Raw genomic sequence first — 12,136 nt, 5'->3', positions numbered from 1 at the left:
CCAACATTCTATCTTCTTTTCTGAAAACCCCTACAAATCTTCGCCTTTGCCTCCACAAGATATTGATCAGACATTTCTCCAGTTGCACCTCTCAGCACATTAACATCCAAAAGTCTCTCTTTTGCGCACATATCTATTAACATGTAATCCAATAACGCTCTCTGGCCATCTCTCCTACTTACATACGTATACTTATATATATCTCGCTTTTTAAACCAGGTATCCCCAATCACCAGTTCTTTTTCAGCACATAAATCTACAAGCTCTTCACCATTTCCATTGACAACATTGAACATCCCATGTACACCAATTATTCCCTCAACTGCCACATTACTCACCTTTGCATTTATATCACCCATCACTATAACCCGGTCTCGTGCTGCAAAACTACTAACACACTCACTCAGCTGCTCCCAAAACACTTGCCTCTCATGATCTTTCTTCTCATACCCAGGTGCATATGCACCAATAATCACCCATCTCTCTCCATCAACTTTCAGTTTTACCCATATCAATCTAGAGTTTACTTTCTTACACTCTATTACATACTCCCATCACTCCTGTTTCAAAAGTAGTGCTACTCCTTCCCTTGCTCTTGTCCTCTCACTAACCCCTGACTTTACTCCCAAGACATTCCAAAACCACTCTTCCCCTTTACCCTTGAGCTTCATTACACTCAGAGCCAAAACATCCAGGTTCCTTTCCTCATACATACTACCTATCTCTTCTTTTTCCTCACCTTGGATACATCCACACACATTTAGACATCCCAATCTGAGCCTTCGAGAAGGATGAGCACTCCCCGCGTGACTCCTTCTTCTGTTTCCCCTTTTAGAAAGATAAAATACAAGGAGGGTAGGGTTTTCAGCTCCCGCTCCCGTCCCCTTTAGTCGCCTTCTATGACACGTGAGGAATGCATGGGAAGTATTCTTTCTCCCCGATCCCCTATATATATATATTATTATCATTTTTTAAAATTATTATACTTTGTCACTGTCTCCCGCGTTAGTGAGGTAGCGCAAGGAAACAGATGAAAGAGTGGCGCAACTCACCCACATACACATGTATACACATACACGTCCACACACGCAAATATACATACCTATACATCTCAACATATACATATAAATACTCACAGACATATAAATATATACACATGTACATAATTCATACTGTCTGCCTTATTCATTCCCATCGCCATCCTGCCACACATGAAATAACAAACCCCTTCCCCCACATGTGCACAAGGTAGCACTAGAAAAAGACAACAAAGGCCACATTTGTTCACACTCAGTCTCTAATTGTCATGTATAATGCACCGAAACCACAGCTCCCTTTCCACATCCAGGCCCCACAGAACTTTCCATGGTTTACCCCAGACGCTTCACATGCTCTGATTTAATCCATTGACAGCACGTCAACCCCGAAAAACCACATCGTTCCAATTCACTATATTCCTTGCACGCCTTTCACCCTCCTGCATGTTCAGGCCCCTATCACTCAAAATCTTTTTCACTCCATCTTTCCACCTCCAATTTCGTCTCCCACTTCTCCTCGTTCCCTCAACCTCTCACACATATATCATCTTTGTCAATCTTTCCTCACTTATTCTCTACATGTGACCAAACCATTTCAATACACCCTCTTCTGCTCTCTCAAACACACTTTTTAGTACCACACATCTCTCTTACCCATTTATTATTTACTTGATCAAACCACCTCAACATTTCATTTCCAATATATCCACCCTCCTCCGTGCAACCCTGTCTGTAGCCCATGCCTTGCAACCATGTAACTTTTTTCGAACCACTATTGTTTGAAACGCACCAATTTTTGCTCTCTGAGATAACGTTCTTGCTTTCCACACATTCTTTAATGCTCCCAGAACCTTCGCCCCCTCCCCCATCCTGTTACTCACTTCTGCTCACAGGGTTCCATCCACTGCTAAATCCACTCACAGATATCTAAAACACTTCACTTCCTCGTTTTTCTCCATTCAAACTTACCTCCCAAGTTACTTGTCCCTCAACCCTACTGAACCTAATAACCTTACTCTTATTCACATTTACTCTCAGCTTTCTTCTTTCACATACTTTACCAAACTCAGTCACCAACTTCAGCATTTTCTCACTCGAATCAGCCACCAGCACTGTATCATCAGTGAACAACTGACTCACTTCCCAAGCCCTCTCATCCACACAACAACTGACTCACTTCCCAAGCCCACTCATCCACAACATCCCTTTCTCATAAACTCTTGCATTCACCTTCCTAATAACCCCATCCATAAACAAATTAAACAACCATGGAGACATGATGCACCCCTGCCACAAACCGACATTCAATGATAACCAATCACTCTTCCTACCCGCACACATGCCTTTCATCCTTGATAAAAGCTTGCATATACATACATACACATATCAACATATACATACACATACACAGACATATACATATATACACATGTACATATTTGTACTTGACTACCTTCATCCTTTCCCAGCTCTAACCCGATCCACTGGAAACAGCATTGCCACCCCCTTCATCAGTGACATAGTGCCAGGAAAACATAAAAAAAGGCCACATTCCTTCACACTCAGTCTTCAGCTGTCATGTGAAATGTACTGAAACCACAACTCCCTATCCACATCCAGGCCCCAGAGACCTTTCCATGGTTTGCCCCAGACGTTTCACATGTCCTGGTTCGGTCCACTGACAGCACGTTGACCCCCGTATACCACATCGTTCTAATTCACTCTATTCCTTGCATGCCTGCACGTTCAGGCCCTGATCGCTCAAAATTGTTTTCATTCCATCCTTACACCTCCAATTTGGTCTCCTGTTTCTCCTTGTTCCCTCCACCTCTGACACATATATCCTCTTTGTCAACCTTTCCTCACTCATTCTCTCCATATGTCCAAACTCTTTCTATTCTGATCAAATTCAGTATCTATTGAATCAGTAACACTATCATTAGTGCCCTAGTCACTGATTTGCTGGGCCGAGCACACATGGCTATGTACTGCGAAAAGCAAGGAGCAAGCATATGGGTTACGGAAAAATAGGATTTTATTCCACAATTAATTACTGTTAAGCATAATGCATCTCTGTATAATTCAAAAGTTTGCACTTGAATTCTTTTGCAGAGAAGAAAAAACCTGTATAAGTACAGCTGCAGTGGTTATGCGAGGAGCCTGTATATCTATGGTTTCAGAGATTAAGGGAAAAGTTATTACAAGGTTATAGTAGTAGTTGGTAGGCAACCAACAGCCAGGAAGGTATGTTATCGGTACTACCCACCTGGGTATTGGGAGGATTCGTGATACTTCTGTAGTAAGCCAGCACTTCAGTGGTTGTAAAGTTGCACTGCTCTGACACAGGTAGCTGTCTTTCCTTTCTGCCTCACCCACACATGCATGTGGACTAATGGCTTTCTGTCCACAAACATACAATCTCTCCTTGTTATACATAACACCTGACAACACTTAACTCACACAGTTCACTGTTCATAACTCCAGATTTTCCTGCAGTGAGCAATATGCACTTACCCTACACTTTGGCAAAATGGTAGGAGCCGTAGAAAGCAGTAGTTGTTAGGAACATTTAGGGAGGAGCATTAAGCAGAAACATTAGGTAGTAGTAGTAGGCAGGATCGTTAGGAAGACACATTAGGTAGTAGTAGTCATTAGTAGCATTAGGTAGGAGCTCTGCAAACACTGCACTAGAGTGGCCTGTTAAGGGTGAGGCACTACAGGCTAAGAAGTGGCAATGGAGTCCACTAGTTATGGAGAATCTATTGCCATGGCCACCACCCCCTTGAGGGAGTTACAGTTGAAAGAGGTATCAGAGATATACACAGATAGATAGAAGTTATTACAAAGATTTGATCCAAAGGCAGAGCCTAAAAGTAAGCTTTCCTCAAAAATGAAAAAAATGAGATAACATCAAGCATTATTCATCAACCTATAATTATTCCCAAACCAATTTCTATGAATGATTCCAAATGTTATCCCGGATGCAGGCCATGGCTGCACTACTTCCAAAATCAGGGAAATGTAAACTTCTTTGGAATGAGAAGTTCTTTAATGAGACTGTACTCCCTGCGATACAGACCCACTAATGGGGGTCTTTTCATTCACAGTGTAATCACGAACAGATGGAGTCCAGTCACAGCAATCAATAAACTGGATAAAAACCTCCAAATCCTATCTGACTAAGCCTGTCTTGGGGAAAATTCATGTAAATGATACTATGAAAAAACTATCCTTTGTTCTTCTGCTGACCACTCAAATTCTAACCAAAGGGCATTCTAGTGTCTTCTTGGGTATCTCTCAAACCCCAAGCATAACTGAGGTCAGTTGATTGCAATCAAACTGAAAACTCTTCCATGAGAAGGATGAAGGAGCAAAATGACAAGGTCAACAGTAATCAAGCTCCCTGAATGTCTAAGTTCAACTTACATTAGACACATAAACACATTTCTTTTATCAAGAATTTCAGTTCACAGATGCTCTTCAGCATGAAATAGCATAAAATTTGTTCTCAGATATGGAACCTAGTTAAAAGGACACAAAAATCCTTGTACAAATATGACATTCAAAGGTTTTTGAAGAAACATACGCAATGCATTAATAATATGTTTACCCTATAGTTCGAATCAATTCAATTGTTCTCTCTCTTCTGCAAATTCCAGAATATTTTATTCCATTCTGAAGGCTGGTTGTCCACTTACTTTTTCTCCCTGTTTCTCCTGTGATGGTTTTGCAGTTGCTTCTATGTCCTTTTGCTTCTCAGTCAATTTCATTCTTAAGGCTCTTTTGTCCTTCTGTTTTCTCTTTCTCTCTTTAATTAATTCTGACCCTTTACCTGCCTTCTGTCCAATCTTCTTAGCATTTTCCTCACCTTTAGGTCTTGTTATGCTAACCATTTTCAGCTTCTTGGCACCACCTGAGGACAATTAATGAATAAAGTTTCATTTCAGGCAAATCAAACATAAGCATTAGGACAGGCATGAAAAAGGCTTTATCACTGTAATTTCCAATACAACAGGGAAGTAAATTAAACGAACTATAGTACTCTATGGTTGAGTGCATTTCAATAAATAGGCATTATTTCTATTCAAAATTCAATTATTTCAGTTACAGTGTACAGGCATTACAGACATGAAGAAATGTACAAATCTGGAAAAAAAAGACCATATCTATGAACTCCTTACACTTAGTGCCTAGATCAAAGGGAAAGTATTTTTGGTATGTAAAATTCTGGGAGCCTTGAAGAATGTGTGGAAGTCGAGAACGTTATCTCTGAAAGCAAAAATGGCGATGTTTGAAGGAATAGTGGTTCCAACAATGTTGTATGGTTGTGAGGCGTGGGCTATGGATAGAGTTGTGTGCAGGAGGGTGGATGTGCTGGAAATGAGATGTTTGAGGACAATATGTGGTGTGAGGTGGTATGATCGAGTAAGTAATAATAGGGTAAGAGAGATGTGTGGTAATAAAAAGAGTGTGGTTGAGAGAGCAGAAGAGGGTGTTTTGAAATGGTTTGGTCACATGGAGAGAATGAGTGAGGAAAGATTGACCAAGAGGATATATGTGTCAGAGGTGGAGGGAACGAGGAGAAGTGGGAGACGAAATTGGAGGTGGAAAGATGGAGTGAAAAAGATTTTGAGTGATCAGGGCCTGAACATGCAGGAGGGTGAAAGGCGTACAAGGAATAGAGTGAATTGGAACGATGTGATATACCGGGGTCGACATGCTGTCAATGGATTGAACCAGGGCATGTGAAGCGTCTGGGGTAAACCATGGAAAGTTCTGTGGGGCCTGGATGTGGAAAGGGAGCTGTGGTTTCGGTGCATTATTACATGACAGCTAGAGACTGAGTGTGAACGAATGGGGCCTTTGTTGTCTTTTCCTAGCACTACCTCGCACACATGAGGGGGGTGGGGGTTGTTATTCCAAGTGTGGCGAGGTGGCGATGGGAATGAATAAAGGCAGACAGTATGAATTATGTACAAGTGTATATATGTATATGTCTGTGTGTATATATATGTATACATTGAGATGTATAGATATGTATACTTGCGTGTGTTGGACGTGTATGTATATACATATGTATGTGGGTGGGTTGGGCCATTCTTTCATCTGTTTCCTTGCGCTACCTCACTAACGCGGGAGACAGTGACAAAGCAAAATAAATATATAAATAAAATAAAGTATGTTACAATGCCCACAGTCAGTTGCAATCAAGTTTAAAAAACACAGTCTATATACATCAGTAATTTACCTGTTTACTTTTGAATCATCATAGGTTTTCAGTATTGCCTGGAATTCAAGAAGCACACATTTTAACTCAGGAATCTTTATCCCAAGGGATATGTCATTTTGTATAAAACATAAGAACATAACAAGTGAGGCCACTGCAAGAGGCCTACTGGCCCATGGTAGGCAGGTCCCAAGTCAGTCTACCTTATAACCAACAGCCTGAACCCATAAACATATAACCTTCGTTTAAAGCTACCTAAAGACCTAGTTTCCACTACTGTACTTGGCAGCTGCTGGTTCCATAAATCTATTACCCTATTCCCAAACCAATATTCACCCACATCAGAACTGAATCTTTATTTTCTAATTTAATTCCATTATTTCTTGTCCTATCCGGTGGTACCATTTTAAGAACTTTATTCATGTTATCTTTATTGATGCCCTTCACCAATAAAAAAAAAAACTTCAATCATAACCCCTATAGCCCTCCTCCTCCTCTTATGTGAGTGTAAATTCAGTCTTTTAAACCTTTCTTCATAAGTAAGGTTTCTAATTCCAGGAATCATTTTTGTAATTTGCATTTGTACTCTCTCAATAACTTATATCAACTGCATAGTATGGAGGCCAAAACTGTACCACATACTCCAAATGTGGTCTCACTAGAGCTAAATAAAGTTGCAATAATACTCTAGGAGTATTAATGAACCCTAACATCCTTATTACAAAGCAACTATATTATCACATATGATTTAATTTGCCGTTCCTTCATGATCCTCCTCGCTATCGGTTTCTCTATAAATAAAAAATGTAGATACCTCAGACAATAATATTCAATATGCCTAATTAATCGATACAAATAATTCACACCTGAGAAGAACAAAGGTTAATAGCTTCGAGAACCCAATGCTAAAAAAAAAAAAAAGTTTATTTCCCTCTACTCATCACAAGCCTCTTCTCACTTTTGGTTGAAAAAGTTCAAAGTTCATTGAATTTCTCTCACAGGGTCTACTGGTATGTGTTGACCAAACCCGTAAGTTTTAGCTAACCTAACCCTAAATTGGAGCTTTAGCTTATATGATTGCAGGAACTAAGGCTGTGATGACCAGACAAATTGTGGACTAGTATTGACGAAACAATAATATCCAAACTATATCAATGATCACAACGCTTCCCTTAACAGACCTATCAAACACACTCAATGGTATACTGTATGAACTTGACACTATGCTAATACAACTCGACTCACTAAAACCTATACTTCTTACTTTTTCTTCCTGTTTATTAGGCTGATAGTTGACCAATTCTTTTGTAACACGTGTTGTCGAACTAGAACCGTGTTTTGTTTATCCTTGGCGGCATCTGGAGAAATGCCGGTGACGTCATAATTACGTTCACATTTACAGGAAATAAAGCTATCAGTTAACTATTTGCATATATTCAGTATAAGTTAAGCAGACTTACATCAATGGTATCCTGTATATCATCAAAACTGGATAATATCGGATGACACTTTTCTCTCAATCAATTTTATATTTCATTATTTTTTGGACCTGCATACATATATATGCATCATTAACAGGAATATCTCTCTCCGACACACACACACACACACACACACATATATATATATATATATATATATATATATATATATATATATATATATATATATATATATATATATATATATTATTTTTATTTTATTATACTTTGTCGCTGTCTCCCGCGTTTGCTAGGTAGCGCAAGGAAACAGACGATAGAAATGGCCCAACCCCCCCCCCCCCATACACATGTATATACATACGTCCACACACGCAAATATACATACCTACACAGCTTTCCATAGCTTACCCCAGACGCTTCACATGCCTTGATTCAATCCACTGACAGCACGTGCTATATATATATATATATATATATATATATATATATATATATATATATATATATATATATATATATATCCCTTGGGATAGGGGAGAAACAATACTTCCACGCATTCCTCACGTGTAGTAGAAGGCGACTAAAGGGGACGGGAGCTAAGAATAGAAACCCTCCCCTCCTTGTATTTTAACTTTCTAAAAGGGGAAACAGTGTTCAGTGTTGTAAATGGAAATGGTGAAGAGCTTGTAGATTTATGTGCTGAAAAAGGACTGGTGATTGGGAATACCTGGTTTAAAATGAGAGATATACATAAGTATACGTTTGTAAGTAAGAGAGATGGCCAGAGAGCGTCATTGGTTTACGCATTCATTGATAGGCGCGCAAAAGAGAGACTTTTGGATGTTAATGTGCTGAAAGGTGCACTGGAGGGATGTCTGATCATTATCTTGTGGAGGCGAAAGTGAAGATTTGTAGAGGTTTTCAGAAAAGAAGAGAGAATGTTGGGGTGAAGAGAGTGGTGAGAATAAGTGAGATTGGATAGGAGACTTGTGTGAGGAAGTACCAGGAGAGACTGAGTACAGAATGGAAAAAGGTGAGAACAAAGGAAGTAAGGGGAGTGGGGGAGGAGTGAGATGTATTTAGGGAAGCAATGATGGTTTGTGCAAAAGATGCTTGTGGCATGAGAAGCATGGGAGGTGAGTAGATTAGAAAGGGTAGTGAGTGGTGGGATGAAGAAGTAAGATCATTAGTGAAAGAGAAGAGAGAGAAGCATTTGGATGATTTTTGCAGGGAAATAATGCAAATGACTGGGAGATCTATAAAAGAAAGAGGCAGGAAGTCAAGAGAAAGGTGCAACAGGCGAAAAAGAGGGCAAATGAGAGTTGGGGTGAGAGAGTATCATTAAATTTTAGGGAGAGTAAAAAGATGTTTTGAAAGGAGGTAAATAAAGTGCATAAGACAAAGGAACAAATGGGAACATCAGTGAAAGGGGCTAATGGGGAGGTGATAACAAGTAGTGGTGATGTGACAAGGAGATGGAGTGAGTATTTTGAAGGTTTGTTGAATGTGTTTGATGACAGAGTGGCAGATATAGGTGTTCTGGTCGAGGTGGTGTGCAAAGTGAGAGGTTTAGGGAGAATGATTTGGTAAACAGAGAAGAGGTAGTAAAAGCTTTGCGGAAGATGAAAGCCGGCAAGGCAGCACGTTTGGATGGTATTGCAGTGGTATTTATTAAAAAAGGGAGTGACTGTATTGTTGACTGGTTGGTAGGATTATTTAATGTATTAACTCATGGTGAGATGCCTGAGGATTGGCGGAATGCTTGCATAGTGCCATTCTACAAAGGCAAAGGGGATAAAAGTGAGTGCTCAAATTAAAGAGGTATAAGTTTGTTGAGTATTCCTGGGAAATTATATGGGAAGGTATTGATTGAGAGGGTGAAGGCATGTACAGAGCATCAGACTAGGGAAGAGCAGTGTGTTTTCAGAACTGGTAGAGGATGTGTGGATCAGGTGTTTGCTTTGAAGAATGTATGTGAGAAATACTTAGAAAAGCAAATGGATTTGTATGTAGCATTTATGGGTCTGGAGAAGTTATATGACAGAGTTGCTAGAGATGATCTGTGGAAGGTATTAAGAATATATGGTGTGGGAGGCAAGTTGTTAGAAGCAGTGAAAAGTTTTTATCGAGGATGTAAGGCATGTGTACGTTTAGGAAGAGAGGAAAGTGATTGGTTCTCAGTGAATGTTAGTTTGCGGCAGGGGTGCGTGACGTCTCCATGATTGTTTAGTTTATGGATGGGGTTGTTAGGGATGTGAATGAGAGAATTTTGGAAAGAGGGGCAATTATGCAGTCTGTTGTGGATGAGAGAGCTTGGGAAGTGAGTCAGCTGTTGTTCGCTGATGATAAAACACTGGTGGCTGATTCGGGTGAGAAACTGCAGAAGCTGGCGGCTGAGTTTGGTAAAGTGTGTCAAAGAAGAAAGCCGAGAGTAAATGCGAATAAGAGCAAGGTTATTAGATACAGTAAGGTTGAGGGACAAGTCAATTGGGAGGTAAGTTTGAATGGAGAAAAACTGGAGGAAGTGAAGTGTTTTAGATATCTGGGAGTGGATTTGGCAGCGGATGGAACCATGGAAGCGGAAGTGAATCATAGGGTGGGGGAGGGGGCGAAAGTTCTGGGAGCGTTAAAGAATCTGTGGAAGTCGAGAACGTTATCTTGGAAAGCAAAAATAGGTATGTTTGAAGGAATAGTGGTTCCAACAATGTTATATGGTTGCGAGGTGTGGGCTACGGATAGAGCTGTGTGGAGGAGGGTGGCTGTGCTGGAAATGAGATGTTTGAGGACAATATGTGGTGTGAGGTGGTTTGATCGAGTAAGTAACGAGAGGGTAAGAGAGATGTGTGGTAATAAAAAGAGTGTGGTTGAGAGAGCAGAATAGGGTGTTTTGAAATGGTTTGGTCACATGGAGAGAATGAGTGAGGAAAGATTGACCAAGAGGATATGTGTGTCAGAGGTGGAGGGAACGAGAAGTGGGAGACCAAATTAGAGGTGGAAAGATGGAGTGAAAGATTTTGAGTGATCGGGGCCTGAACATAAAGGAAGGTGAAAGGCGGGCAAGGAATTGAGTGAATTGGATCGATGTGGTATACCGGGGTCGACGTGCTGTCAATGGATTGAATCATGGCATGTGAAGCGTCTGGGGTAAACCATGGAAAGTTGTGTGGGGCCTGGATGTGGAAAGGGAGCTGTGGTTTCGGGCATTATTACATGACAGCTAGAGAATGAGTGTGAACGAATGGGGCCTTTGTTGTCTTTTCCTAGCGCTACCTTGCACACATGAGGGGGGAGGGGGATGTTATTCCACGTGTGGCAAGGTGGCGATGGGAATGAATAAAGGCAGACTATGAATTATGTACATGTGTATATATGTATATGTCTGTGTGCGTATATATATGTGTACATTGAGATGTATAGGTATGTATATTTGCGTGTGTGGACGTGTATGTATATACATGTGTATGGGGGTGGGTTGGGCCATTTCTTTCATCTGTTTCCTTGCGCTACCTCGCAAACGCGGGAGACAGCGAAAAAGCAAAATAAATAAAAAATAATATTCATTCATACTATTCGCCATTTCCCGCGTCAGCAATGTAGCGTTAAGAACAGAGGACTGAGCTCTTGAGGGAATATCCTCACTTGGCCCCCTCCTCTGTTCCTTCATTAGGAAAACTTAAAACGAGAGGGGAGGATTTCCAGCCCCCCGCTCCCTTCCCTTTTAGTCGCCTTCTACGACAGGCAGGGAATACGTGGGAGGTATTCTTTCTCCCCTATCCCAGGGATATATATATATATATATATATATATATATATATATATATATATATATATATATATATATATATAGTATATAAATATATTGGGGTAAGAGTGAGTGCTCAAATTACAGAGGCATAAGTTTGTTGAGTATTCCTGATAAATTATATGGGAGGGTATTGATTGAGAGGGTGAAGGCATGTACAGAGCATCAGATTGGCGAAAAGCAGTGTGGTTCCAGAAGTGGTAGAGGATGTGTGGATCAGGTGTTTGCTTTGAAGAATGTATGTGAGAAATACTTAGAAAAGCAAATGGATCTGCATGTAGCATTTATGGATCTGGAGAAGGCATATGCTAGAGTTCATAGAGATGCTCTGTGGAAGGTATTAAAAATATATGGTGTGGGAGGCAAGTTGTTAGAAGGAGTGAAAAGTTTTTATCGAGGATGTAAGGCATGTGTACGTGTAGGAAGAGAGGAAAGTGATTGGTTCTCAGTGAATGTAGGTTTGCGGCAGGGGTGTGTGATGTCTCCATGGTTGTTTAATTTGTTTATGGATGGGGTTGTTAGGGAGGCGAATGCAAGAGTTTTGGAAAGAGGGGCAAGTATGAAGTCTGTTGTGGATGAGAGAGCTTGGGAAGTGAGTCAGTTGTTGTTCGCTGATGACACAGCGCTG

General features: G+C 40.5%; 1 protein-coding gene across 1 annotated transcript in view; it reads right to left on the bottom strand.

Annotated features, from left to right (window-relative positions):
• Positions 1-12,136, bottom strand: part of LOC139759265 (uncharacterized) — a 57,612-nt gene that overhangs the window by 11,677 nt on the left and 33,799 nt on the right. The window contains exon 5 of the mRNA XM_071681414.1: positions 4,736-4,950. Within this exon, the coding sequence (XP_071537515.1) occupies positions 4,736-4,950 (215 nt within the window). The remainder of the gene's footprint in view (positions 1-4,735; positions 4,951-12,136) is intronic.

This window comes from Panulirus ornatus, chromosome 32 (assembly GCF_036320965.1).
Source record: "Panulirus ornatus isolate Po-2019 chromosome 32, ASM3632096v1, whole genome shotgun sequence".
NCBI classification, from domain to species: Eukaryota; Metazoa; Arthropoda; class Malacostraca; order Decapoda; family Palinuridae; genus Panulirus; species Panulirus ornatus.
Note: the sequence above shows the minus strand (reverse complement) of the source record. Positions and strands in the feature narration are given on the sequence as shown.